Below are 27707 nucleotides of genomic sequence, written 5' to 3'. Positions count from 1 at the left end.
ATTTAAGTCTCCGGCTTGCCGCCCATCTGCGGGGCTCAGCGTTTAGATGCCAACATGTTCATGCTCAGGGACTTTCAGTTGGTATCAATGAGAACTGCGACTCCACACCGGCCGTGTGCTTCAAAAGCTGAGGCCCGATCCTTGAAGCTAGAGCGAGCTGCAGCAGAAGATACTTGCCGCTTCCCGAGTGCTCGGGAGCGGGGAGCATACGAATATAAAGGACACTGACTTGGCTGCATGCCGAATCTTGCAGTGGCATTGTTCTCACCCTGAGACTGATAGGTAAGGTACTTTCACTTGGTTGAAAGAACATTGATCCAACGAGTATTTGGGCAGTATCACTGGGCAATTGGGGGAGGAGGCTGCGGAGCTGGTAGCGACACGTAACGTAGTCTGTTTGCAGCGTATCTTCGCTTTATGACATCTCTCAATCCATGGATCTGGAGTAAACTCGTCCGCTTCCCTCCTTGATCATTTAGGGGAAAAGAAGTAGAAATCGTAGCAAAATGGAAGACGCTCAACACTTGATATCCTCGCAGTGTGGCTTGTGGATGATGTAAGCCGAGCAGACCGGATGAATATAAGTCCGTGTCCCCCCTGCCACACGCGACACGAGGCTGAAGGCTGCCGGCGAGAGCAACTCAAAAATTCATTGTAGACTTCTCAGGAGAGAGAAGCCCAGCTGGTCTCATCCAACTCTTCGACATTATTTGCGGGAATCAAGGCCATCTCCGCGTTTCCATCGTTATCCACTCCAGCCACCGCCTCAACTGCGTCATCCGCGCGCAATTTGGACGCGAGCCTCTCGATCCAGCTTGTGACATTCATCCAACGCGATAGCGCCCAGCACCGGCAAGATGAGCTCCGCGATGCGCGATTTGATCTCGGGAGAGGCAGAGCTGGATGACGAGGAAGATGACGAGTCCTTTGACGAAGAGACTGGCCAGGAGCGCCGGAGGAAGCCTTCCGCCCATATCGACGACTCCAGCGAAGAGGAAGAGGACGACGACGACGAGGAAGAAGCTCGCAAGGTAACACCGAAAGCGCTGTCTCGCTGCTGACACGGGTTTCCACTAACGCGCACAATCAATTTAGATCCGCGAGGGCTTCATTGTCGACGAGGACGAAGAGGAAGAAGAGGTCGAGTCTGACGTCGAGAGTCGACCAGTAAAGCGAAAGCGAGAGCATCGGAATCGCGAAGAGGAAGAATTACTCGACGAAGAAGATTTGGAGCTCATTGGCGAGCAATTTGGAGAACAGCCAAAGCCCCAGGCACCAGTTAGCCCCTCAACTTTCCGTGATGATATAGAGTGATTTCATGTCCTGACACCGCATACACAGTCAAAGTTCAAACGACTCAAACGTGGCCACCGAGACGAGGACGATGCCGCCCACGAGAAGCGAGGACTGGAAGAAATCTTTGCGGACGAGGAAGATGATGCCGCCGAGCAACGTGGCTATGGTCGACCCGGCTTCCGTTCCCAAGTCGACGAGTTCGATGACTTCATCGAGGAGGATTACCCCGAGGATGAAGACGAGCGCATACGCCAGCAGGAGGATGCCGAAGTTGCCCGCCCTAGAGATCGCGGCGTCGGAGGCGTCGTCGATACGACTGGCCTGGACAAGGACGCCCTGGATGATATGGAGGCCATTTTCGGCAACGGCGAAGACTACGACTGGGCACTTCAGATGGAGGAAGAGGAAGAGGACAGGGAGAGAGAGGAGCAAGGCATCGAGCTCAAGGATGTCTTTGAGCCTTCACAGCTTAAGGAGAAGCTGCTCACAGACGAGGATAACGAGATTCGGTTCACGGACGAGCCCGAACGCTTCCAGCTCGACCGCAAGCCTTTCAAGAACCTGCAGCTCACTCCTGATCAGTTCAAAGAAGAGGCTCGATGGATTACCAACCAGCTGTGGCCGAAGAAGGGCTTGATCCAGGAACTCCAGGCTCCCTTTGGCAAGGCCGTTGGTAAAGTTCTCGAGTTCTTCATTGTTGACGAAGTCGAGGTGCCGTTTGTGTTCCAGCACCGAAAGGACTACCTCCTCCATTCCAAAAAGATCCGAAAGTCCACGAGAGACGACCCTGACGGCCCCGATTACACGATCCAGTCGGACAAGCTGTTGAACCAGGATGACCTGTGGAGGATTCTTGAGCTTGACATCAAGTTTCGCTCCTTCGTGGAAAAGCGGAATGCACTGGAGAAGTCGTACGATAACCTCAAGTCCATGGATGTCAAGGATGAAATGGTCGAGGAGATGATCCCCGAGGCCACGACCATGGAAGAAATCCAGGATCTGCAAGACTACCTGCAGTTCCAGTACGCCAACAAGCTGCGAGACCTCGCCTCTCTATCCGGCAATGCATCACAAATGAAACGACCGGGCTCAAAGTCTTCACTGCTCGATCGTGTTCGCAACGGGAAGGCCTATTACTTTGTCAAGGCTTACGGCATCACTGCTGATCAACTGGCGAAGAACGCTCTGCGCCAGGGCCGAAAAATCGCACCGGATGATCACGAGCAGTATCCGATGGACCTTGCTGATACTCTGACTGACGAGAGCTTCAGCACCGGCGATCAAGTCATCAATGCTGCTCGTCAGATGTATGCCGAGGAGCTCTTTGCCAGTCCTCGGATGCGCAAGTACCTCAGAGCATCCTTTTACCAGGCAGCCGAAATCAGCTGTCGCCGGACGGAAAAGGGACTGCGAAAGATTGATGACACACACCCGTACTACGAAATCAAGTATATCCAGAACCAAGCCATTGCGGATCTGGTCCACCAGCCCGAAGTATTCCTGAAGATGATGCGCGCCGAGGAGGAAGGCCTCGTGGAGATCAAGGTCGAGATGCCTTCGCGGTATGACTTCCGCAGACAACTCTACCAGGAGTTTGAATCAGAAAATTTCAGCGACCGAGCGGAGCAGTGGCGAGAGGAGCGCAGAAAGGTGCTGGACCTCGCCTATCCCAAGCTGGAGAAGATTGTGGCCAAGAACATCAAGGAAGTCATTCGAACCTTTTGCCAGGATGAAGTTCTCAAGATGTGCCGGCAAGAGTTCTACCGCAAGCTTGACCAGGCTCCTTACAAGCCCAAGGGCATGATTCTGGGAACCACGCCGCGAGTCTTGGTGCTGTCCAACGGAGGTGGTGACCCTACCCGCGACCCTGTGTGCTGGGCTTGGGTGGAAGAAGAGGGCCGGGTGCTTGAACAAGGCAAGTTTGGCAATCTCGGCAGAGACGAGGCCCAGCGCGAGAACTTTGTCGAACTTGTACGACGGCGACGGCCCGATGTCATTGGTGTCAGTGGCTGGTCAGCGGATACGCACAAGCTCGTTCGCGACCTGGAGGGCCTGGTGAGCGAAAAGGGCCTGATGGGAGCAGAGTTTGAGGACCCCGAGACAAACGACTACCGAACCGAGCTGCTCGAGGTCGTCGTCGTCGAGGATGAAGTCGCACGCCTATACAAGGACAGCCCTCGCGCCATCGCCGAGCACCCCTCCCTCAACTCCGTCACACGATACTGCATTGCCTTGGCGCGGTACCTGCAGAACCCGATGAAGGAGTACGCCGCGCTGGGCAAGGATGTGGCGTCTCTCTCATTCCATCCATGCCAGAACCTGCTGCCCCGGGATAAGCTGATGAAGTACTTGGAGTCGGCCATGGTTGATACTGTCAACATGGTCGGAGTGAACATCAACGAAGCCATGACGGACACGTACACGGCCAACCTCCTCCCCTATGTCGCAGGGCTGGGCCCGCGAAAGGCCACCAGCGTGATCAAGACCATCAACGCGAACGGAGGCGTCGTCAATACGAGAGACGAGCTGGTTGGTGACCCGGACAGCGGCAAGCTGCCGGTTGTTGGGCCTCGCGTCTGGAACAACTGTGCCAGTTTCCTGTATATCGAGTACGATGCGACGAATCCCTCATCAGACCCCCTCGACAACACCCGTGTTCACCCCGAAGACTACGAGCTGGGCCGCAAGATGGCGGCAGATGCGCTCGAGCTGGACGAAGAAGACGTCAAGGCGGAGACTGACGAGAACGGACCCGGCGCCATTGTGCGGAAGCTCTTCAAGCAAGACGAGCAAGAGAGGGTCAACGAGCTGGTGCTCGACGAGTATGCCGACCAGCTGCAGAGGAACTTTAGCCAACGCAAGCGAGCGACTCTCGAGGCCATCAGTGCCGAGCTGCAAGCGCCCTACGAGGAGCTGCGTAGAAGCTTCGCGCTCCTTACGCCGTCCGACATCTTTACCATGTTCACGGGCGAAACCAAGTCAACGCTCTGCGAAGGCATGATTGTCCCGGTCAATGTGCGCATGGTCAGAGACGACTTTGCCATTGTGAAGCTGGACTGCGGCATCGAGGGCAGGATAGAAGGCCACGAGGTATCGAACCGGGCGTCGGTCAAGGATGTCCTCAGCACAGGGCAAACAGTGCAAGCCAAGATTCTCGAGATGAACTACAAGGACTTTATGGCCAAGCTGTCGATACGGGAAGAGTCTTTGCGCATCCCCTACAAGGTACCCATCAACTTTGGTCGCGATGGCTGGGACTATGCCCTCGAGGCCGCCGACAAAGAGGAGCTGCGCGAGAAGGACAAGACCACAGGCCGGACGCAGCGCGTGGTGAAGCATCCCAACTTCAAGCCCTTCAACTCGATCCAGGCAGAGGAGTACCTGGGATCGCAGCCTCCTGGCGAAGTCATTATCCGGCCGTCCTCCAAAGGCAACGACCACCTGGCTATTACCTGGAAGGTCGCCGATGGCGTCTACCAACACATTGACGTGCTGGAAATGCAGAAGGAGACGGAGTTTTCCGTCGGCAAACTTCTTCGAATCGGTGGCAAGTACACGTACAGTGATCTGGACGAGTTGATCGTGGACCATGTTAAGGCCATGGCCAGAAAGGTCGAGGAGATGATGAGGCACGACAAGTACCAGAACAGGTCGCGCAGCGAGACTGGTAAGTTATCGTGCACCATCCATTGCCCAGATTTGCATTGTTCTAACTTTGATACAGAGAAATGGCTCATCACATACGTGGACGCCAACCCCAACCGATCTGCTTACGCCTTCTGCATCGACACCAAGCACCCGGGATACTTTTGGCTGTGTTTCAAGGCGAGCAAGACGGCGCGTGTCATCGGCCTGCCGGTGCGAACCATTCCTCAGGGGTTCGAGCTGAGAGGATACCAGTATCCCGACATGCGCGCCCTGTGCAACGGTTTCAAACTGCGGTTCCAGAACGAGTTTTCCAAGATGGGGGCTCGCTAAGGGCCTCATGAGGACCACCTAGACGGGGGGGCTGGAGGAGGACATGGAAAAGCGAGATTTAGGGTTACAGATTTAATGACTCGTGTGTTGATTACTTGGCATCATTGTGTAGAAAGTCGGCATTCAATTGGCTCAGGAGGAACTCGATAGCAGTCTCTGGGAACGAAATAACTTTTTTTTTTTTTACTTTATGTGTTCATTACTGCAGAGGAGGAGGCTTGGGGGTCAGGAAGCAATACTCATGAAAAATAGAATACTCGTTGGCATTGTGATTTCTCGGATGAAGGATTCAGGATCAGCTTGCGAGTTATCCTTTCCTCGATACAGCTAGATTGGGCATCATGAGGTGCAAAAAGCGTGCATCTCATCAAGGTGAATCGTGATCATATGTATCTTGTCCCACCCAAGCTTATTTGATCAAAAGCATCTACCACCTCATGTCCGTCCATTGCATGCATACGGTCCTTCATTGACACAGGGGCAGTCAGCAGATTGACGGGCAGATAGATGACGAGCGCAACCAAAAAGAGACTCTGGAATCCATCATCACCCAGCATCACGAAACGTCGAGAAGAGCAAAAAAAGAATTTGAGCGACACCTGCAGGATTCGAACCTGCGCGTGCGAACACAATGCCTATGATAGTCTGTGAAGAATAGCAGGGCATCGCCTTAACCACTCGGCCAAAGTGTCTTCTGATTGGTCTGTGCCTATCTCATCCATATCCCTCTCCATAAGCCAACATCACATGGAGAAGCGGAGATGTTTCTGTGGAGACATATGGTTTGCTGAGAGGTGAGGTATATGTATGCCGCTAGCAGCCAGGCTGATAAGAATTGATAAAGACACTTTGGCCGAGTGGTTAAGGCGATGCCCTGCTATTCTTCGGATTATCATAGGCATTGTGTTCGCACGCGCAGGTTCGAATCCTGCAGGTGTCGTTTCTTTTTTTTCTTTGCCTCTGTGAGGAGCTGCGGCATGGGATATGTATGGTCTTTTTGCACTTCTGGTTGATCAATTGTTGTATCAGCATGGAAGTCGTAGTCTTTCTGTGGCAATTCTTTATTATGCAAATGGCCCTTGAGGTCGATGAAGCTTCGTGGCCAGTCCCCTGTTTTCTGCATCCGCTCACCTACGAAGAGTGTATGTATTCCAGAAGTGCTTCCAGTCAAACCCCTTGCCCAGTTGCAATTTCTCTATTAGTGACTTACATAGTGCTTAAATTTGCTTCGCCCTGAACTTGACTCCCGCAGATGGACACTGAGCTTACATCACGACTATTCTGCTTAGATTCCCACAGCGTAGCAGCCGTTTCCACCTCAGATGTACAATGCTTGTCATGTACCGCGATGTTGTAGCACTGGATGCTGAGCACCTACTGTTCACAGTCAACTGACGCCTTGCCGCCCGACATCCTTTGAAACGGGACTCGCTGTGTTACCGTTGATGCCATTGTGCTACCTGGACATGATCTTTTTATTCGCTGGACGACGGCGGTATCCTGTCTCCGTGGTGCTCTTCTTGAACAATCTTATGGGTTTCCAAGTTTTCAACAGTGACACCAGCTGCATATTGCATAGCGCAATATTGACATATAAGAAAGTACACGGCGAGACAGGCAGAAAGATTTCTTCTGTAGGTAGTCCTTCCTGAGGACTCAGTCACGCTCTACCTCCTTGTCGTCCTAGATAGCCTCCTCTGGCCTTTCGAATCAGCGACCTTGGTTGCACGTCGGCCATTGAGAAGATGATCGCTGCCATCTCGATCGCGTTAATCGCGGTCTGCGTGTTGTCAAGGCCTCTTATATCGGTATGGTCTATCGCCTCGCTACTAGTCCTTCTCACGGCATCCCAGCGATATCGCACTGATCATGGCTCTAGAGGCGATATGGAGAACGACCCCCCAAGACACAGCACGATGGCAACACCAAAGACAGGGCTCGTGATAATCACCAGCTCTCTCAAATAGAACCATTGAAGGATTTCGATTACACCAAAGTGCCTCCCATCCAAGACAAGCCGTTCCTGACAAAGCCTCACGTCTCACTCGGTAAGGAGCACACACACCAAAGCACATCACCCTCAGCATCTTTCTTTCACTGACCTCCCAAGGCGTCAAGAAAATGTCCAGAAACGAATGGATGCGCAGCGACAGAGACTACTCCAACCGCAATCATCAGCGCCAAACAACCATGCGCGACCACGCCGCCGACGCCTTGTCAACCAGCCCCATCGCCAACCCAGCCATCGCCGAGCTCTACGAACAAGTCATGCTTCACCACCTCCCGCTTCGCTTCCCAACCATGTTCTGCATCTCGGGATCCAGACTGCTCAACCTCGCGACGGGAAACTCGCACGCGATCGATGTCAAGGGAGCTCGCGCACGCCGAGATGCTGCGGAATCTGGGCGAGAGCGTGGAAGAGGGCTTTTACATCATGTGTCCGGACGAGCAGGGCGACGAGATCCGGCTGCAAGGGTACGTTGCCTGCTTCCCGGGCGGGTTTCTGAGCCATGCGAGGGTGGGCATGTCCGTGAGGGAGATCCATCGACCGGTGCCTGGATATACGGAGAAGGTTGCGAGGAGGGCGGAGCGTCACTTGGAGCTGCTCTCGCCGGGGAAATACATGGGACGCATGAACGTGAGCCATAGTGCACGTTTTCTCTTCTACGCTTTCTAGGCTTTCTACAGTTTTGTCTAGTTATGCTACTTATAGCAGAAGAACTGACTGGCATCTTCTCCAGTGGTGTCTTCAAGTCGACAGCCCAGACTTCTCTCGCGTCGACGGGCGAAATAGCTTATATCCCGAGAAAGACGAGAACCCTCCCGAAGACCAAGAGAAAGACGCCGTCGACTTCTCCGCGGCATATCTCAGGGTAGAGCATCAGACGCTGAACCGCCCGCCAAAGACCAAAGCCGTCATCTTCTGCGTGCGGTCGGTCATACCTGACTTCTCTGGAAGACGTCAAGAGGGAGGGGGACGGGCCTTTGCTTCTGGAGGCTATCAAGAGCATCCCTGAAAAGCTGGGAAACTATCAGAAGCGTCCGTTTTGGTGTGCCAGACTGTGTGTGGCTACCTTGGGCTCGTAAATGCGGCTCTTGGTTTGGGCTCGGTCCATTATCCGAGACTGCTCTGGAATTCTGTTTAGATTGTAGACCATGTCTTGCATCTTCTAGGCAAGGACTTGAGCACCTTGATGGAACTGCGGTAGAAACCCAATTGGACGCTTCAGTGGGCCAATGCCACGCGTCAACTCATGGCAGTCTTTCGGCAATGGATCCCCGTTTCCCAGCATCAGCATCATCTGGAGCCATCGTGTGAGAAGTGGCTTCTGTAACGATGCCTCGTAGGGCGCAGTAGACCCTACTAGAATCACCGCGTCAACCATATCAATCACAGCTCCAGTGGCTCCAACATGCCGCTTGCCACCTCTTCACTGCCTCCATACAGCGACATCGGCAAGAAACCGGCAAGCTGATGATAACAGAACCGCGAAGAAATGACTCTTGACGTTCACACAAACGTGTTCTTGTTCCCTTGTCCAGATAATGACCATGTCCAAGAGTGACTCCTAAGCATCCAGGGACCCAGTGGGGCCTCGACTAGCGAGCTCTACAGTACATACCTCTGTTATCTGGCCATGTCTTGCATTCAATCGTCAAATGTCGCCATCCGGACCCGGAAGCACTGTCACTCGGTGGAGCGGCTGCGACTATTTGCCACGGCGAGTCCGGCGCTCCGTGCAGAATGTCGAGATAGTGGCAGACGATGAGAAAATCCCGCCGAGATCCATGAGAGATATGCCGGAGGCCGGCAGACGGTGCCGTGATGACTCTATAGAGCTACGGTAGACGCTCCATTGGAATGGTTGGGATAGTGAGGAGTCAGGCTGATAGTACTCTTCCGCGCTCCGTATTCCGGAGCATTTCGCCACCTCCAAGCACCGGAGGATTAATGGCGTCTGCATGCAAACACGAAACCAAGTACACCGTACCCCGCCGTGCTGTGGCTGTCTCACCGGGCAGACCGTACCCAGGTACTGTGCAGTACCAAACGCGCAGAGCAATGGAATCCACTTCAGAGCGTCACTAAAGTCTGGGGTAACCGGGGCCAGCTACTGTAGGGGTCCAGAACAGGGCGAGAGCAAGTGCCGCAAGCGGGCGGAGCATTGTACGTACAGTACGAATTACGGTACCTAGTAGTGTACCAGCCGAGGTAGACAAGAAGCCAATTGATTGGGAGAAATTGGAATGGATTGGAAGAGGCAAAGAAAACGACGGAAAAGGGACCACAGCAACTGATAAAGGAAACGGAGAGAAAAGGAGAGAAAAGGCAATGGAGCCGCAAATCGATGGGGACGGCAAACTCCCACCAAAAATAGGAGAGCTCCATTCACTCCAATGGTGCCTGGAGAGGTACTCGTATTATCAGTACCACGGACCGTGCAGTACAGTACGAGTACGGAGTGACATGTTGCGTCAGGTCACGCGATAGATGATGCTATTGAGCCACCACCCGTCGATATTGGGCAAGCACGCACGGAGTCGATAGTACGCGGTACCTGGCTTCCGGAGGCCATTCCACGTCATTCGCGGGTACCGGGACTGTTCTCGATTGATGCCAAAGGGAAGGTCCAGCCCAAACGCTGCTTCCGCTGTTTGCAACTGCCCTGAACCTCGCCGTTTCCTCCCAATTCTCCCCCAATTCTTCGTAGGGGTACGAGTACGAGTTGATTACGTACTTCCTTACCCGTAACGTGCTCAATTGTAATTGCACCCCCTCCGAGAAGATCAGACGAGAGCCACACAGAACAGCAGACGGACCACATCCGGTCTCCAATTCTCGAGTCAATGCAGCAATTCCCGCCCGAGTCACTCCAGCCCTTGCTTCACCGTTTGCCTTGCTCCCCTCCTGCCCTCCCCGCGCCCCTGCTGGTGTGATTGGCCAGTTACTGCTTCTGCTTCCTGCGTCTTGTTGGCGCCACCCCCGAGAAGCTTCTCGCGTGACACCTCGTGATACAATGCTACAAAAGCCCAAGGTGCCCAGCATGTCTGTTGCCCTGCCCTCGACTTCTCTCGCCTCGTCTTTATAAGCATATCATCCTTCGTCTCTGAATCACTGCCATCTCTCACACAACAACAATCTCGATACCACACGCTCACACTCAATCACCTCGACTTGTCAACCCCAATACACCTCTTTCGTGTTCTTCTTCTCCTCTACATACTCTCCACCTCTGCCCGTCTACACAACACCCCAAACACGAGCAGCACCCGTTCCGGTAACGCCTCCTCACCCTTACTCCAACTCTGCCTCCTCGACGCAACAGACCGTCTCTCTCCGGCCAATTCATCTCCCCCCCCGCTCGACCTCCGTCTTACCCCTTCTGCGCCTAGCCCTCGTTTTATCGCCTCTCGCCATCCATCCGTCAAAAGTAAGTTTGTCCAGCTGCAGCTACGCACCCCCGCATCTGTATCACGCTCGCTCTTTGCGTGTTGCATTGGCACTGTCTCTGCTTTCCATCATCCCCTTTGCCCCCTCTCACCCCCCAGGCCTGCCATAGACGTCTGCACTACACACTTCATCAGCAACACCAGAGGTCAACTATCAGGACCTCTTTCCATCAAACTTCAACCCAAAGAGTCAGCTCGCAGCCCTTGTCCATGCCCATTGATGCCCATGGTCATCTTCACATGAACTAACACCGTCCCCTATTAGTGACTCGCTCTCACAAGTACAACGACCGTGTCCACAAGGGCCATGCCGAGGGCAGCGTCTCTCCAACAGAAAACTTGCCTCGCTTCTTTGCCAAGCACGGCCCTGTTGGCGCCGACCCCAACAAGATCAAGAAGGACGGCCATGGCAAGGGCAACTGGTATGTCCTGACGCCCACCATCTCTCATCACACCACATCGACTAACACACCTTGACAGGGGAAATCCGGGCGATGAAGTCGAGGACGAAGACTTCCACTTCGCCCATGCCCGTCGCCGTTCCAACAGCTTCTCCCAAAACCTTTCCGACTTCAAGACCAAGTTTGAGGTGAACGAGCCCGATCCTCTCTTTGAAGAGTCGGTCCACGGGCCCGCTGATGAGGAGAACGGCGATGACCTCTCCAAGACGGACTCCGCCGAGAGTGTTCACTCCGTCTAGACGAGACAAGGCGTCTCGCGCCCAGAGGCGCTGCTGTCGGTCCTGTCCTATCCTGGATCTGTCTTGATGCATTCCACTATTCCTGATGATGATTCATATTTACTTTGGCTCTGGAACTTTCTCTTTTTCTCTTCTTTTCTCCATCAGGAAGGACGGGAAAGTGGTAGTCGACATTCAGGAACTGGACATGACAGCACTCATCTGCGGCCAAAGTTCTGATACATGCCCGCCGTGACGTTGCTTTGCCGGCGAAGGAATGTATTGCTGTATAATATGCTATTGCTCTTTACCTTTCAGTCACACTATATGAAGGCTCGGTCTCTCAGATAGATCCAATCAAAGCCGTGTAACGTTTTATGAGGTTCTTGCGCTCTCTACAGTAGTGATTATGATAGCTCTGCCTATTACACTGACACAGTGTGTCGATTTAAGTTCTTCTCCCTAAGCCCCGGGTATCAACATTTTCAACGTGATGATCCTGCGAGTCATTTCATTGATGCTTACTCGGTCTCCTTGGACGGGACACGCAAGGTCTTACTCGAACGAGCCGAGACTGCCTCGACCGTGCCTCGACCGTGCCAGAAGTCACCGTGTCGGTGGTTGCCGATAACGACAGCGTACCCCGCTCTGGGTAAATGCGAGGTTTGAATAGCCCACGAAAGGGCTGCAGATCCATGGGTGAATGGGGGAATGTATCGGCAGCTTTGATGCTACGGGATGATGTGCTCTTACTTGGTGCTTGCATCCGCAGATAACAATGGCTCCAGGAGGAGTTCTGACGTCTGGCGGTTTGGGGAGAAGGACGGTATGATGCCATCCGGGATGCTGTACTGTAGACGACTCGCGCTGTCCTACGTCCCCAATTGCTTCCGCTCTTCATGTGGCAGAAAGTTCTATTCGAAACCAACAGATCTATGCCATAGTCTCATGTTCCCAGGGAGCCGTAATAAAGTGACTCTCATATCAATGCTCCTCATCCTTCCTCACTAGAACCCCCGTCAGTTTCTATGCCATCTTCCTTTCTTTCTCCGTCTCCGCAACCGCTCTCCCCCGGAATTTACACCAGCGGCCGCCCGCCCCCATCGCCCCCCACTGGTAGTACACTTGGTCCGTGCGCGCGCGCGGCAGACCAAGGAATTATCAAAGCATCTTTGCAGAAACGACGCTAAACCGCTTTCTCCGCTCTGCTGGAATGCTGTAGGGAACTGATTAGATAAGCTAAAGGTTCAGCCTTGCGTTGCGGTTTTGTGTGCAAAACACGTGCTGGTTGGCTGGGCTGGGTTCGGCGCAGCGCTGAAGTTGCTGCAGCTACCTTTTTTTCTTGAGCATTGATTTCTCTTTTTCTATACGAATGAAGCTTTGATTGAACGACGAGAAGACACATTTTCTTTTTTTTTTTTGTGCCACGCGAAATACCACAAAAGAAAAGACACGATTAATGAAAAACTAATTCCTCTGGCCCTCAAGATACCGTTTGTTGTTTCTCTGCTCGTCTTCTTGCGGCGCGGCAGTAGCATTCCGCAAAAATAGAAGAGCGCGAAACCGCGATCAACTTCTTCAGCCTTGCGAGTTTCACGACGAGCCTACCACGAACCCGGCCGGCCAATTCGTCCCATCCCATAGTCCTTGTTCGAAAAGACTACCAGGGCTCATCATAACACCAAAGGGCGGAGAAACGAACTCGGAAATCGCAAAAAATGGCCGTCGCCCCAGCCTACCACGAATCCCTCCCATGTACGTCGTCCTCATCCCGCCAATCTTCAAACAAACCCAATAGTGCTCCCCTTGCCTCACTCTGAGAGCCCAAACGCGCAGTTCAACCGCTAACCAGACATTCCCCAACAGACATCGACCCCGAACCCACCCCCGAAGCCCTCTCCGCCGCCCGCGCCCTCGTCGCCGCCGAACAATCAATCTCCTCCCCCCCATCATCAACCACCTCCTCCCTCCCACCCCTCAAAGAACCATCCTTCTCGCCCGCAATATCCGCCCAACTATCCCGCATAGCATCCTCCCAACCGCCACAACCCCCCCTCGACCTCTCCCGCTACGAAGCCCAGGAACTCCCGCCCCCCGAATCCTCACCCTCGACAGACTCCGAAACCGCCCAGGCCACGCGCCGAGCATTGCAAAACGCCTTCGTCTCCTCCGCGTACCTCGCCTCCCGCGCGCAGAACCTCGCCCTGCTCGACGCCCACGGGCGCAACGCGTGGCTCCTATCGAATTACCACCTCGAGGCCGAGCTCCGCTCCCTCGAGCGCGATCTCGCCGCCACCAAGCGCGACATTGACCTCGTCAACGCCGCGCGCGCCGCCCGCCAGACGGACGTCAAGGCCGAGATGCAGGGGCTGGAGCAGAACTGGCGCGAGGGCGTGGGGAGGGTCCTCGAGACGGAAATCGCCGTCCAGGAGCTCAGGGAACAGATTCGCCACGAGTTGAGGAGCAGGGCTGCCACCGCCGAGCCTTCTCAGTCATGACGAAAAGGATTCACTGTCTTCTCTTTTTCATTTTCTCTCCCTTTTCAACTTCCTTATCGTGCGAGTTTCCTGTTGCATGTACATATAACTCCGCCATAGAGCTTTCACTGTCTTTTGTTCCTACATGTAGTGGTACAAGGCAACGTCAACAGAGGACGGGACCTTGTGAACTACAGCTACATGAGCCAGGCACTGCTGGCGCTACACTTTTAACTAGCAATAAATGTGACGGACAATTCACAGCCGACAGCTCCACGCTCCATGTAAAGTACAATATATTCCTTTCCTGCTATGAATAAAGAAAGTAGGCGCAGAGGGCAATTACGGCCGTATCAAAACGAGCGATCACCCCATATCATCTCTCAAAGAGATATTAGTCGCATTGATAACGGTATCAAACAAGGTATCTGCTCAAATAGACATGTCTCAAAGGGAGTGAAGAGCGAGGGTGAGACGTAGGAGTAAAGGAAAAAAGCAAGAGAGAAAACACATAGAGTATCCCGAAAACGCCGGTAGCCGTGCCCGTTACAGAGGGCCTCCGATAGAGCGAGCAGTCGTTTGCACAATGTCGCAATCGGCCAATGTAAAATGCAACCCTTTGCCAATACCCCAGCCCGCTCCCGTCACCTCCGTAGAACCGATCTGTAGAGCCCATCTATGGTCGGTAGCCTTTTCATGTCCAGAAAATCCTGCCTCTTTAAAACTGCTAGTGTCATCACAACCCCCTTAACTTATACCCGTGCAGACATTATACACCTTGACAAAACGACACAAACGTTCATGTCGATATGTCACGCTTGTTCGTTTCGCAGCTTACTCCTGCTGTAGGGGGTCCATCTCCTCGACGCCCGTCTTGACTCCTTGGTATCTTGTCCTTCGCAGGAGACCCTCGACGGGACCGAGGAGCCGTTGGAAAGCGTTCTTGCCCAGCGTAGCCACCTTGACGTCCGTCACAGCCACGACACTAGCGGCTCGCGGAGCATCATTGAGCAGTGCCAGTTCGCCAAAGAAATCACCCTTGTTGTAGGACAGCACCTTTTCAGTTCCCTTGTAGGCAGCTGCTTCGCCACTCTCGAGAAGGTAGAAGGAGTGGCCAGGGTCACCTTCGTGGATGATGGTGTCGCCGGGCGCGAACTTTTGCGTCTCGAGGGCATCGGCAATCTTGGATCGTTCGTAGGGGGTGAGCGAAGAGAGGATGGGCACTTCCTCCAAGAAGCTCTCGTACATGCGTCTCCGGGCGAACGTCGACTCCATCAGGATGCGACGGAACGTCACTCGGTCCAAGGCCCACAGCGTGCAGCTGCCTTCGGCGGAGATGATGGTTGCCGCACGGGGCGCGTTGTACATGAGAGCAAGCTCACCAAAGGAGCCCCCAGCCTGAATGATGCCGACCTTGTTGCCCAGTCCGTCCGGTCCGGGCTCAATGAAGCCACAAGCGTTGACATAGACGTCGAACGAGCCTCGCTCAACCACGTAGAAGTAGTCGCCAGCGTCTCCTTGGCTAATGACCTGTTGTTTCGCTGTTAGCGACTAGAAATGTTGCGGGCGATCTGATGAAGATGCGCCTTTTTATTTGATCGGGACCGGGGAGTGCTCTTACCTTGATGCCCCTGGCGGGAATCGGCTTCTCGACGAGGGCGCCCAGGATCTGTGCACTCTGCTCATCGTCTAAGTGGTTGAAGAGGAAATTTCCTTCAATGGCATGCTTGAGTCGCTCAATCTGCTCGGGCGTCTTTTCGGTGAAGGGAGGAGTCCAGTTGTCATAGCTGTCAGCGCTCGGCTTCAGAGACTCTGCTGAAACGGATGTCCGACGTCCAAAGTTGTACTGTGCCGGATAGCTGTCGTTGCTAGGGGGGGCTCTCATAGTGGGTGGAGCCTCGGTAGATGCGTCGCCGCCAAAGGCTCCTGAGAAAAAGGGGCCACCGGGGGCCAAGTGGTCATGGTCGTGGTCGTTCTCTTCCTCCTCCACGACGCTGTGCATCACGCTGGAGGCCATCGGCGAGGTGCTCCCGCCAAAGGGGTTGCTATTGGCCCCAAATGGGCTCGAGAATTGACTAGACATCATGGCAAAGTGGCTGGTGGGCGAGGGAGAGAATCGCGGCGAGGGGGCGAATCCTGGCGAGGGGGTACCTCGGTCGCGGAAGATGGAGAGGCTCGCCGCTCGTTCGGATGCTAATCGCGAGTTGAAGAAGTCGGCGCAGAACTGGAGGATATCGGACGGACAGGTCTGCAGAACCTGCCGGTTGAGAGCTTGAATCTCATGTTGGTAAGCTTCTGGCAGAGACATGACCAGTGAAGATGTGTTTAAACGCTTTGAGTGCTTTTGAATGGTCTTGAGTGCTTGGTGATGGCTGGTATTAAACAGGTAAATGACGTAAAACTTGAACAAGAAGAAGCAACTCGGAGAAGGAGCGTAGACGAAAGGTAAAGACCGGAGCGAGTTGGACCTACAGCTTGCGCGGGAGCGGGTCTGGGAAGCAGAGCCGTTTTGTATGCGCGAAGCTGCGCGACGAGAATTAGCAGCACGCTACCAGGCGGCCGGGGTAGGAGAACCGGGTGGCCCGCCATCGCAGACAAGACTGACGGGAAATTCAAACAGAGGGGCCAATCGACAAGGGCTGTCAGTCGTGGGCATTTTGGCACGCCCCCCAGGCCTGGCCTTGACGGCGTCGTACCGGGGAGGCCGACATGCGAACGACTAGAGGGAAGGGCAGGACAAGGACAAGGGCTGCCTGGCACCCGATCGGGCGGCATGGCAATGGGCTGGGACGGGCATGACGAGAGCGAAAATGAAGGCAGAGGACGACGGAGGGCAACCCGACCAGGCTGGGGGTTGCAGAAACGGCGGCAAACGAGGCACAAACGCAGCGCCTTTGTTCTGCAACAGGCCCAAGGAGCACAAGTAGGGGGGAGAGGCAGAGGTGGCGGCCAAAACGTCACCAGCGCGCTACCTGTCCAGCCGAGGACAACCCCCCCAGTCTGGCGCAAAGAAAAAGGGAAAGGATGCACACATAGAGAGCAATGAGAGAAGAGGAAAAGCTGGGACCTACCGGCAGTTTAGCGGTGCAGCAGCTGGATGCGGGACGCTGCGGGCAGAGCTCGACGAGATTAGATGAGGGAGATGAAAGAGCAGAGAGGCGATAGCGCGAAAAGGGACGGAGGAAGACGAGGGGACGGAGGAGGGGTCGTGCGACTGGACAGGACAGGACCCAGAAAGGCGCCCGTTTGGATCGACCGAACACACGGGCAAACGAAGAGGCACGACAAAGAGGGGCCGAGCCTAGAAGGGCGAAGCGGCAGAGCGGGCGTGGGGAAGGGGAAAAAAAAGGGAAGGGAGGAAAAGATGACGAGCCAGAAGGTGAAGGTTTTTTGGTGGGCCGATGCCCGGATCAATGATCAATGATGCTCGCGATGAACGGTGGCGATGCTGGTGAATTGTGTGGGCTCTGAGGGATGATGATGGGAGAGAGAAGTTTTGGAGCGATGGTTGGAGGAGAGAAGAGCAGAGCTTTGGGTTCTACAGCTTTGGCAGGAAGCAGGCGGGTGGTGGCAGTTGCTCAGTGCGGGAATGGGGCAAGAGCAGCAGCGAAGAACGAGCAAGAGCTGGCCGAGCTCGACGGCGAAAAGAGCAGTGGCCACCCGGACGCCAACAGCTCAGATTTACAAGGCAGGCGTCAGCCAGCACTCAAGCTACGCCTTAGCCTTCTACGTAATGGCAGGAATTAGCGGATGGCAGCACGACGCAGCGGGTGCACTTTTGCCTCCTGTTTCATTTCTTTTTTGCCTTTCTTTCACAGTAAGAAGCCATGAAAATCCGCAAGCAAAAAGCGCAAAATGCAATGGGCTAGCAGTCGATCGATACATTTGGCTGATCAAGAGGCGCCATCCATTCACCTAGGCAGAGTGAATTAGAGTGAATGCAGCAAGAAGGTGGGGGGAAGCCGCAAGGCAAAGGCATGGGAAGGAGCGCAGAGAAGCCCAAAAGAATGAAAGAACAAGCAGCAAGGGGCCTGCGGAAGCTTTCTAGAAGCGTCGCACGGGCCCTCGCCTGCCCAAAGTCAAGCCCCACTCCTCCCTCTTTCCCTTTCCCTGGACCTTCCCTGGCGCTGGCGCTGGATCCCTACTGCCTGCCTGCCAGCCCAGCCCACCAAAATTCATTCCAGCGCCGTTCCGCCAGCCCTTCTGTGGCCTTTTCTTCCATTCTTCTGCAGGGCCCAACAGGGCGCCCTCGCAGCCTGGCGCAGCTCAGCTCAGGCGCCTGTTCTAGCGGACGCCTGCCGCTGTAGCGAATGAGGTGCAGGCCGGTTTTAGGCTTCAAGTCCCCCGCCGTCACTCAGGAGGCAGCCCTGGAGATCTGATGGTTTGCAATTGTTTCCTTCAGCATGTGACGGCCGCGTGAAACGAAATGGCCGCCATTTCCCACCACAACGCCCACAAAGAGAAGCAGTAGGTGACTCTTCTCCCCCCCCCGTCAGGTGGACAACTCTCGAGAAGCAAAAGAGAAAAGAAAGAAAGAAAATGTCTTACCCTCATTCACACCCTGTCCGTCACCGCAGAAAGAAAAGTAACATGACTAGCTCGACCCGAAAGGACACCCCGTACTTGCATGGGCTTTCATCTCGTGGCAGTGGTGCTATTCGAATTGTCTTCATTTCGGGATCTCTCACGCGCCCTGCTCTAAGTGGCCACGACCCTGGCTTCCACGCCTCTGGATGCCCAACCCGGCAAGCCACAATTTTTAGGATCTCGTCTTTTCTTTCATTTGGTCCCTTTTTCTTTGACGGCTGGAAGATCAAGAGAAATTCAAAGAATGACTTTTTGTGTCCAATGTGACTCGTAACAAATACCCCATCAGCGCACGTCTTACGAGCACAACTGATGGGCAGCACGATAAGCACTTAATCTTCTGACCTGAGGGATTGCAGCGTGCATCACCGTCCTTCTGGCGCTCCTTATGGTGCTTTACATCGCCCACGTGTAGGCCTGGGAAAAAAAAAACAAAAAGAAGGCTGAGCTGCCATCACTCCCACCCTTGAGCCGTGACTCCAAACACAGCGGGATCACCGCATCGATGGGCACGGAGTGCTCCGTATTGCATCGGTCAAGAAATTAATGGTGTGTATAGAATCGATCCAGGGGTGGCCGAATTAAGCTGGCAATTAATTACTCGTCGAACCCAGAACATCCAGCAGATTCAAATCACGAGCTAGATACCCGTAATTAACGTCAATAGATCTGTCACGAAAGAACTGTGGAACGAAACCAAAGAATTCTTTGGTTCGTCCTACCGCTTGCGGCCTTGTCAGTCAGTCGTCACAGAACCACACACACCTTCTTTGTTCTCGTCCCCTTTCGGAGATGACCTTCAAACAGGAGACACCTTATTGACCAAAGACAATCAAACGAACACTCATGCCATGATTCTGACAAATCGTTTCTCTGCCACCATCTTCTCATTGTTTTAGAAGACTCAACGTTGCATTTCCTACTTTGTGAGTACCTACCTACCTACATAGTGTGAATCGTCTCCTTTTCCCGCCAATTTGCAACACTCCCGTAGCTGCTTCAGAATCTCGGGGCTTCCCAAGTACCGCCATCTGCCGGGCCTCAATCTGACGTCGTTGCCTCCTTTGGTGGCAAATTATGAAGATTGCCTTCCATACCTGATGACATCCACTGTGTTTCTTCCAGTTTCATCGTTGCCAAACCAGGTTCAGTCAGGAGAGAGTACGAAACACAGATTCGTCCCCCCTTTTAGGCTCCTAGAGGATTCACGCGATGGCAAACGGGCAGACAGCTGATATCGCAACCCATTGATATTTTGCCGCTTTCACAAGCCAGGATTCCCATGCACCAGCTCAATCGTCAGCGCCTTCCGAGCGAGACGTGCTTACGAGTACCTTACATGTAAGGTATGTGTGAGTCGCTGCAGGTTGAGTCAGAGCCTCGCACACCTCTTCAGCTTCCATAGATGGGCAAAGTAGCTATATATAGAGCTCTTCTCATGCGAGTGTCTATTTCTTGCATTAACGCCGCCTCCAACTCGGCATATGTCAATTAACAGCATCGTGGGTAAGACGCTGACTCCGGCAGCCCAACGGAAACGCGGCTGTCCTACCAATACTAGACTTTCTCCCACGTAAGATTGAGCGGCCTGCTCCCTCTGCGGCGCATCAAAATCCCTCCGTAGGTACATACGAACATTTTGGCCCGACTTTGCGGGCCATTTTTGCCCTCTGCCCCCTCTTTCAACTAGGGTATCGTTCCATATCGAAAACACAATTCGTAGAGATGAACAAATCAAAACCATGTATCCCCTCCCCCATTAGCCTTGAGAAGAAGAACGCTGTGGTGAATATACTTGCAGCCCGGCAACGCCGTTGAGTCCCCCACCAGTGTGAATAGATGTTACAGAGCAATAAGAAAGAAAGGGAGGAGATAGAAGGAAAAAAAGATGACAGAACGCAAAGAGAAAAGCCCAAAAAAGAAAAAGAAAAGGAGTATATCCAGGCTTGCTAGTGTTAGCCAAAGCCTCGTGCCGGAGCATCCCGTCTGCCGGTACTTGTAGCGCTGGCGAGGCTGCACCTTGCTTCCCGACTTGCGATCCATCCACTCTATTCATGTGTGGATGTCCCGTTAAAAGCCTGGCCCCCCATCGTAATAGGTGCCTTGTCAGCCACTTAGTCTATCCAAAGCCGCTTACCTTGAGGCTACACCTCCCCTCTATCGGGTTTGGGAGGTGACTCTGGTCCTCGGAATTGCCGCCAAGGTCTCCTGCTCAGAACGGCAGCGAATAAGCGTCAAAGCCGCTGCTGTGTCTCTCCTCTTTTGTCTTTTTTCTTCTTTTTGGTTTCATGATCCAACAGCCAAGCAAGAGTCCAAGACGCTATCCAGCATATCCATGTCGGTGGTTTCTGCTCCTTCCCACCACATGTCGTTATCGATATCCATTGCATCGGGGTTTGTGCCATTGGCCAACTCTGCCTCGCCGTTTGGCAAAATTTCCTCGACTCTGGGTTCTGGGGGTTCACCATTGACCCAGGTGTAGTCTGTCCAGTTCTCGAGCTCACCCTCTCGGTACCCGTACAAGATCTGGGCTGAGACAATGGGAAATTGTGAGACTCCGCAGTCCGCCATCTCCAAGGCAATTCGAACATCTGCTATGCCCAGGGGACCTCTCTCGCTGGCCGCCTTGGACTCGATGGGCAACAACCCTGCCTTGTCTCGGGTGATCTCGCCTCTCTGAGCCGCATCTTCTTCGCGATGAAGCTGTTTGCTGTACTTGTGCGTCTGGATCCATGTGGTGCCCACGCCGTAGCCTGCGCTACCAGAATCGCCGGGCCCGTTGCTTCTGGTGCGGCTGAAGATTTGCGTCAAGACTTCCTTGATGAACGTCTCGGTAGCAACAGACATGAGCTGGGGTGCATCCGATGCGTGGCCATTGACAAGCCCAGCCTCGTAGCAGAAGGGAAGCATTCGTCCCGCTATCTGTCCAGTATCCGGAAACTCGCCGGATTCCACGGCGAGAGGCTGTGTATATCGTTTTCGAATCTCCAAGTCAAAGTCTGGAAGAAGCCAGGTTAGAAGAGGCAAGAAGAAGAGGGATCGAGGCCAACCACGCACTCATGTTATTGATGCCGCCGGCCGCGCTAGGAGGCACGTCGGCAGCCACCGATGGTTTCCGATGTGACTCGCTAAACATATTCGCCAAGCTCTCGTGAGGATCATACTGTTTTGGGGGCTGGTCAGGACTAGGACAGCTGCCAAAGGGCAACAGACTGATGGAAACAAACCTCATTCTGTGTGAGCTCCTTGATGCGCCGTCGATCCCGGGCGGGTAGTTGCATCACTTCTCCCTTGACCCTGCGCTCTGCTGCGTCACCCGACACAGGTTTGCTGCCTGTCGTCGCCGTGGGTTTGTCGTTGGCACTGACCCATGGCGCAAGGCCCGCGTCGGGCATCTCCCGGGTGACATTGCCGTAGATTGCAGCAATGAGCTGGTTATGCAGGTGGTCCTTCTCGCCCGTTGGTGACGACAAGATCGGGTCAATTCGACTAGAGTATTCGGCCTGGTTGAGGCGGCCTGTGATATCGCATGATGAGCATACAGCGCAGTATCGATGATTAGGGGATAGGGAGCGCCATGGTAGTCCCCAATCAAAGTGGTTTGTAGAGCCATACCAGTCAGAAATTCCGTGGTGGATTCTTTGTATATCAGCCATTGCTCGGGGCTAATGGCGGCTTTCAGAGCGGTATAGAGCGGTTCAAGGTCAATTCGAGACGGTATGATCTGGCTGGTCTTGACAGCCTTCTGGGAGCCCGGCGCCGTGAGCGTCAGCGACTTTGTCGATAACACAGGCGTCGAGACGCTGACGGCCGGGCGGCTCAGGGCCGCGGGGTCGATGTCGGGCATCGTGGATCGCGGAGGGACGACGGGAGTTGTCGCGTGCGGCGGTTGAGCGGCGCGCAACGCGAGAGCAGGCTCATGGGGTGACGGGCGGAATCAGAGACACCATGCGATCGCGGCAGTGCAGCTATCTTGATGAATAATGCATGGTGAGGCCGAGCAGCTGATGGCGGACGTCGCGTGTTTTGGCTTGCGGGCGGTGCGAAGGAGTCGAGCTGGTTGGAGTGAAGTCGGAAATTTTGCCGCAGGAGTGACGGATTCGGAGGCATGTACTTTGCAGCTCAACCGCGGCGGCTGCGGTAGCCGGTACATCCCTGTCGGGTGCAGCGTCGCCCACAGCTCAGGTTGCGGCTACCTTGGCGCTGGCGAGACAGGCCAGATGCTACATCCCACTTTATAGACTTCAGCGCGTCTCTTTCAGCGCGTTGGAAGACAATTGAATACCTACAAGCCTCAACTCACTTCCTCCTTCAACCTGACTTGACTTCACCTCATCTGTCGAAATATCCCTTCAGACTCACTGCTTCTCCCCTCTTTCTTCTATTGCATTTCTCACCCTCCTTTCAAGTCGTTGCTGGCCTCGACAATGCAGCCATGGCACCAGATCGCGTCGCTAATGCCCTCGACAATCTGATAACCCAAATCGTCCCCCCTCGAGGCCCAAACGAAGGCCAGGACTCCTGGCTGGCACGGTATAACCTGAGCCATGAGCTCGTCAGGACCATAATAAACAAGTAGGCCCGTCTCTGCAGAACTGATATTGCTCGGCTTGCTCAACGACCGTCTGTCACAGTCCCCCCGATCCCGACATCTTATCGGACGTCGACCGAGCCGCCGACTCCATCAAGCGGAAGCTCATTCAGAGCAATCCCTCCCACGCGCTTAGATTCTCAGATCTCTACTCTCGGCTGCTTGCGCTCCCCGTGCTCAAGTCAAAATGGGCCATCCTCTATCTCCTCTACGCTCTAGCCGACTCTCCAGATCCCAGAGCCCCGCCTCCTCCCCTTAGCATAATCCAGCCCTCTTCCTCGAATTATCGCGAGGCTGTTGCGCGAGATGCAGTCAAGAAGCGCGCTAGGGCCCGCTCCAAGTCTATCCCCCTCGCAAGGCTCGAGGACGAACCGATGAGAGACGCTCCCGCCGCCGAGGAGCTACCACACAAGCCAGCACACCAACCGCCCAGAGAACCGAAGCGCAGCGCCGACGAGAGGCAGCCCCAGAGCGAGCCTGTGAGAAGAGATGTGTCAGTCAGGTCTAGCCTGCTGTCCAACAACTACGCCGAGATCGAACCTTCGGAGACGGCCATCCTACGGGATCTCCCATTTACACTACAAGGCGTATCATCCACAACCCTACCCTTTGTGAAGGACGATGTCTTGAAACTTCCGCCTACGCTTCCTCTACCACTCGTTTCCATCCTGCACACTCTTGCTGAGCCCTCGTTGCTCTACCGACGCCTCCACAACTTTTGCCAGACCCCCGCCAATGGCCTTCTAGCTCAGAGCCTGCGCTCTGCGATTAGCAACGAGCTACGATCATATCTAACATTAGTCGCGACCCTTGAGGGCCAGATCCGAAAGGCACTGTCTTCCCTGGACGAAAACGCACCCAGAGGAGGGATTGGAAAGACTGGCGTCACACTGAAAAGATGCGTGGTATGGACACGAGAGGCTACAATGGGGCTGAGACTCTTGTCCCTTATTGCCGAAGAGTCTGAGGAGAAAAAGGGCGGCCAACTCATTTCCCTCATACACAGTTTTGCTTCCTCCAACGGTGACCCCGTTGTCGCCGCGTTCGCGGAGCGGCTGTTGGGCAGCTTCACTCGGCCTTGGTACGGCATCCTTCGCCACTGGATTTACGACGGAGAGCTATCAGACCCGTCCCTCGAATTCTTCGTCCGGGTAAAGAACATTACTCAGGAGACTGCGAGAGTCAAGGGCAATGTTTGGGAGGACCAATACGAGATGGCCCAGGACATGATTCCGAGCATCATCTCGCAGGAGTTTGCTCAGAAGATTTTCCTCATTGGCAAATCGCTCAACTTCATCCGTCACAACTGCGGCGACTCGATGTGGGTCGAGGAATACTCCAAGGCTGCTTCCAAGGAGCTCAGGTACGGCGATACGGCCACTGTCGAGGTATGGATCGATGAGGCGTACAAGACAACGATGAAGCGCTTGATGGACTTGATGGAGACAAAGTTCCGCCTGTTCAACCACCTCCAGGCCCTGAAAGACTACATCTTACTTGGAAAGGGCGATTTCATCGCCCTGCTCATGGAGTCCCTTGCCGCCAATCTGGATCGCCCTTCTGGCGCACAGTATCGGCACACTCTTACAGCTCAGCTGGAGCATGCCATCCGGGGCTCAAACGCCCAATACGACTCGCCCGAGGTGCTGCGGCGGCTGGACGCCCGAATGCTCACGCTGTCTCACGGCGACATTGGCTGGGACTGCTTCACCCTGGAGTACAAGATCGATGCCCCCGTGGACGTGGTCGTTACCGAATGGGGCAACCGCCAGTATCTCAAGGTGTTCAACTTCCTATGGCGGATCAAGCGGGTCGAGTTCGTGCTCCTGTCGACGTGGCGGGAATGCATGACGGGATCCCGGCGAGTGCTACAGAGCCCCAACCAGGCGGTGGTGCAGACGTGGAAGTCAACGCGAGGCGTGCTCGCCGAGATGATTCACTTCGTGGGCCAGCTGCAGTACTACATCCTCTTCGAGGTCATCGAGTCCTCGTGGGGGGAGCTGCAGAAGCGCATCCGCAAGGAGGACTGCACGCTCGACGACGTGATCGAGGCACACAGGCGCTACCTCGAGGACATTACGCACAAGGGCCTTCTGGGCCCCAAGCTCCGCCACCACCCGTCCGATAACAGGGAGCAGACGACGTATCTGGACCAGCTCAGCGAGATCCTGCGCTCCATGCTCAACTACCGCGACACCGTCCTCGGGCTGTACGGGTGGACCAGCTCGGAGTACACTCGGCGACAAGAGGCCGAGCTGCGACACATGACGCGCCGCGACGACGACGGCGGCCTCGCAGCCTCCGACAGCGTGCCGTCCGAGTTCCCCGCCCTGCAGGAACGCCTGCGGCACCTCGGCGCCTCGTTCCGCAACAGGCTGCAGATTCTGCTGGGCGACCTGGCGTACCAGCCCGACGTCGACATGCGCTTCCTGGGCGTCGCCATGAACTTCAACGACGTGTACCTGCCGTCGAGGAGGAGGTCCAAGGCGGCCTCGGTGTCGGCAGGGGCAGCGTCGGCCGTGGCTCCGTCTGCCTCTGGTGCGGCATGACGATTCGTCAAGAGGACCAAGCATGCAGCCACTAAGTCGTTGAGGGATGGGGGGCAGATACCCAGGCACTTTCACTTGTACGTCTACCAAGGTGCCTATCTATGTCAAAGCAAAGGGGGAGGGGGGAATGTATGATTCTGCTCAACAACTCTTGAGGTTCCGGGCGCAAAGGTGTGACGATGGCACGATGTTATGTTATGTGATGCATTTCAGTTATCCAATGAGCCTTGTACGAAAGTGACGGCTTCTCAGCTTCGTGCACCGGTGCGACATTTGACACGATGCCCGCTCCGGTTTTGAAGAATAATAAGCTGATCATGACAGAGAGCAGCGAGTAGCTCGAATGGCGAGAAACACCCATCTACAAAGTTCCTCTACCCGTGTCCAAGTAGGTGCATAGTAGGAAAGGTAACCACTTCGCGGGCTTCGCTTGTTTCGGCCGCCTGGTACCCTTTGACTCACCTACGAATCCTGCTAAGATCGAAAAACCTGATCTGGCCCCTGGCGTTCCGTGTCTTGGATGCGCATGCATGCACGATAAAGGCCGGTGCTTCATGCGAGAAATGGGCCCTTTTACGGGCGATCACCTTGTGCAGGATGCGCAGAGAGTCACTGCGTGCGACCTGACGTCCGCATGATAGCCCACCATGTCATAGACATGGCACGGCATTATATCGAGTTTGAATCTTCGTGCCCATCGCAAAATGTCGTTGGTTTGGGGTCACAGCAGGGAGAAGGGGAGAAAAGGGGGGAAATCGGGATTGGAGATAGACCTTGGTCTCATAGCCGATACCTAGAGACAGGATACGGAGTTGGATGACGAGTATATGGATGCGTGGCATTCCAGACCATCCGAGTCGGCCAATAAGCTTGGATACCTCTGTCTTCACGGCCCCTTGATGATACATAGCTCATCCGCAGGGAAGCTTTGGTAAGACATGGGGTAGAAAGCCTACTACAGCAATAGTCAAACAAATCCCAACCGACCTCGTATGTAACCGCAAAAGACCGAATGCCCCTAGGAGGGGGTATTCGAGAGACCAACCACTAGTATCGCTGATAGTCCAAGTGTCAATCCAATGAGCAACTATCGTGACTCTCTCGATGAAAACCAAGTGAGACAGTAAGACAAGTCGTCCAATAGTATATAGTAGTTCGCGTCCTGCTCCACGGTTCGTGCTGCTGCTTGCTGCTAGCTGCTAGACATCTTGGCAGGAGCGCAAACCAGGACGAGCTCCTCCAATCATTCCGATATGGCCAGTCCTTAATGTTGCACCAATCTTATTTGGTCCTCGTCAACCATTTCTCAGACGGCGGCGCTTTTGGCCGAATTATCGATCTATTCAGGTCCGAAGGGATGAGTACCCGAGCGAGACGAACAGAGGTCTCGAAGGGAGTCGGCTCAACCTGCTTGCTGACAAGCCTGAGGTCACCAAAACTGGCAGCTGTCTTAAATCCAGGTTGGCAATCCTCAAGGATCTCAAGAGATGGCCAATCTAAGGCGCAATTGCGAGAAGGACGCGGTCCGGTCTGAGTAATACTATGAGCAGCTGGTCTCTGTTGGCCTGCACTCGTATACTCTGCTTGCCAAAAACGAAAAGGCTCGAGGGAGCTGTTTGCGTTCTGTTGGCGCACAGGATATAAACTTTCGACGAGATGCCGTAGTACGCAGAGAGGGAGCATACTAGGTAGCTACCGACATGGACTTGTGTCTTGCAGAGCCGCATCGCTTGAGCTAATCCAGTTGTAGTAGCAACAGTAGGTGGTCACTTGGCAGCATTTGACCGCCAGGCGACATTAGTTGGTAGATGAATCGATTCGCGAGCACATGGCCCTGACTCTCATGACTGTCGTAATCTTCTAGAAAGGAGGTGCAGCCAGGATCCATTACCGGTACACATGGGCTACCGGAGAATGCGACGCTTCCGCCAGGGAACCTGGTGCCGTCGCCAGTGTAGCCTGTAATGGGAAAACGAAGCCTGGCCGGCATTACTCGTGTGCGGTGCTACTACCCAGCACTGTCCAGATATGAAGCTTCCACAGGAATTCTCGAAACATGGTCAGCGTCGGGGAAGCCGTGGGAGCTTCCCCTGGTCACT

General features: G+C 54.5%; 7 protein-coding genes across 7 annotated transcripts; 5 read left to right on the top strand and 2 right to left on the bottom strand.

Annotated features, from left to right (window-relative positions):
- Nucleotides 1-840: 840 nt before the first annotated feature.
- CCMA1212_002155 (Transcription elongation factor SPT6) lies at nucleotides 841-5274 on the top strand (the record flags this gene model as incomplete). The annotated part of the gene is made up of 4 exons (XM_073699552.1): nucleotides 841-1031; nucleotides 1096-1278; nucleotides 1342-4963; nucleotides 5021-5274. Exons 1-4 carry the CDS (start codon nucleotides 858-860, stop codon nucleotides 5272-5274), a joined length of 4233 nt encoding a protein of 1410 aa, XP_073562190.1. The 5' UTR covers nucleotides 841-857.
- A 5671-nt stretch (nucleotides 5275-10945) lies between these two features.
- On the top strand, nucleotides 10946-11425 carry CCMA1212_002151 (uncharacterized protein; the record flags this gene model as incomplete). Its single annotated transcript, XM_073699551.1, has 3 exons — nucleotides 10946-10954; nucleotides 11008-11147; nucleotides 11206-11425. 3 exons carry the CDS (start codon nucleotides 10946-10948, stop codon nucleotides 11423-11425), a joined length of 369 nt encoding a protein of 122 aa, XP_073562189.1.
- Nucleotides 11426-13122: 1697 nt separating this feature from the next.
- CCMA1212_002150 (Pre-mRNA-splicing factor SPF27) lies at nucleotides 13123-13902 on the top strand (the record flags this gene model as incomplete). The annotated part of the gene is made up of 2 exons (XM_073699550.1): nucleotides 13123-13159; nucleotides 13271-13902. The coding sequence occupies 2 exons, from the start codon at nucleotides 13123-13125 to the stop codon at nucleotides 13900-13902; spliced, it is 669 nt and encodes a 222-aa protein (XP_073562188.1).
- An 813-nt stretch (nucleotides 13903-14715) lies between these two features.
- Nucleotides 14716-16189, bottom strand: CCMA1212_002149 (cAMP-dependent protein kinase regulatory subunit; the record flags this gene model as incomplete). Its single annotated transcript, XM_073699549.1, has 2 exons — nucleotides 14716-15411; nucleotides 15503-16189. 2 exons carry the CDS (start codon nucleotides 16187-16189, stop codon nucleotides 14716-14718), a joined length of 1383 nt encoding a protein of 460 aa, XP_073562688.1.
- Nucleotides 16190-20754: 4565 nt separating this feature from the next.
- On the bottom strand, nucleotides 20755-22315 carry CCMA1212_002148 (uncharacterized protein; the record flags this gene model as incomplete). The annotated part of the gene is made up of 4 exons (XM_073699548.1): nucleotides 20755-21467; nucleotides 21526-21631; nucleotides 21696-21985; nucleotides 22084-22315. The coding sequence occupies 4 exons, from the start codon at nucleotides 22313-22315 to the stop codon at nucleotides 20755-20757; spliced, it is 1341 nt and encodes a 446-aa protein (XP_073562689.1).
- Nucleotides 22316-22877: 562 nt separating this feature from the next.
- CCMA1212_002147 (Spindle pole body component alp6) lies at nucleotides 22878-25608 on the top strand (the record flags this gene model as incomplete). The annotated part of the gene is made up of 2 exons (XM_073699547.1): nucleotides 22878-23043; nucleotides 23103-25608. The coding sequence occupies exons 1-2, from the start codon at nucleotides 22904-22906 to the stop codon at nucleotides 25606-25608; spliced, it is 2646 nt and encodes an 881-aa protein (XP_073562684.1). The 5' UTR covers nucleotides 22878-22903.
- A 1147-nt stretch (nucleotides 25609-26755) lies between these two features.
- Nucleotides 26756-27142, top strand: CCMA1212_002146 (uncharacterized protein; the record flags this gene model as incomplete). The annotated part of the gene is made up of 1 exon (XM_073699546.1): nucleotides 26756-27142. A coding segment is annotated over one exon (387 nt), but the record flags the coding sequence as incomplete, so codon positions are not given.
- Between the last annotated feature and the right edge of the window lie 565 nt (nucleotides 27143-27707).

Source organism: Trichoderma ghanense, assembly GCF_004382785.1.
Source record: "Trichoderma ghanense strain CCMA-1212 chromosome Unknown scaffold_1, whole genome shotgun sequence".
Lineage (NCBI taxonomy): Eukaryota > Fungi > Ascomycota > Sordariomycetes > Hypocreales > Hypocreaceae > Trichoderma > Trichoderma ghanense.
The sequence above is the reverse complement of the archived record's forward strand: the minus strand, read 5'-3'. Positions and strand labels throughout refer to the sequence as shown.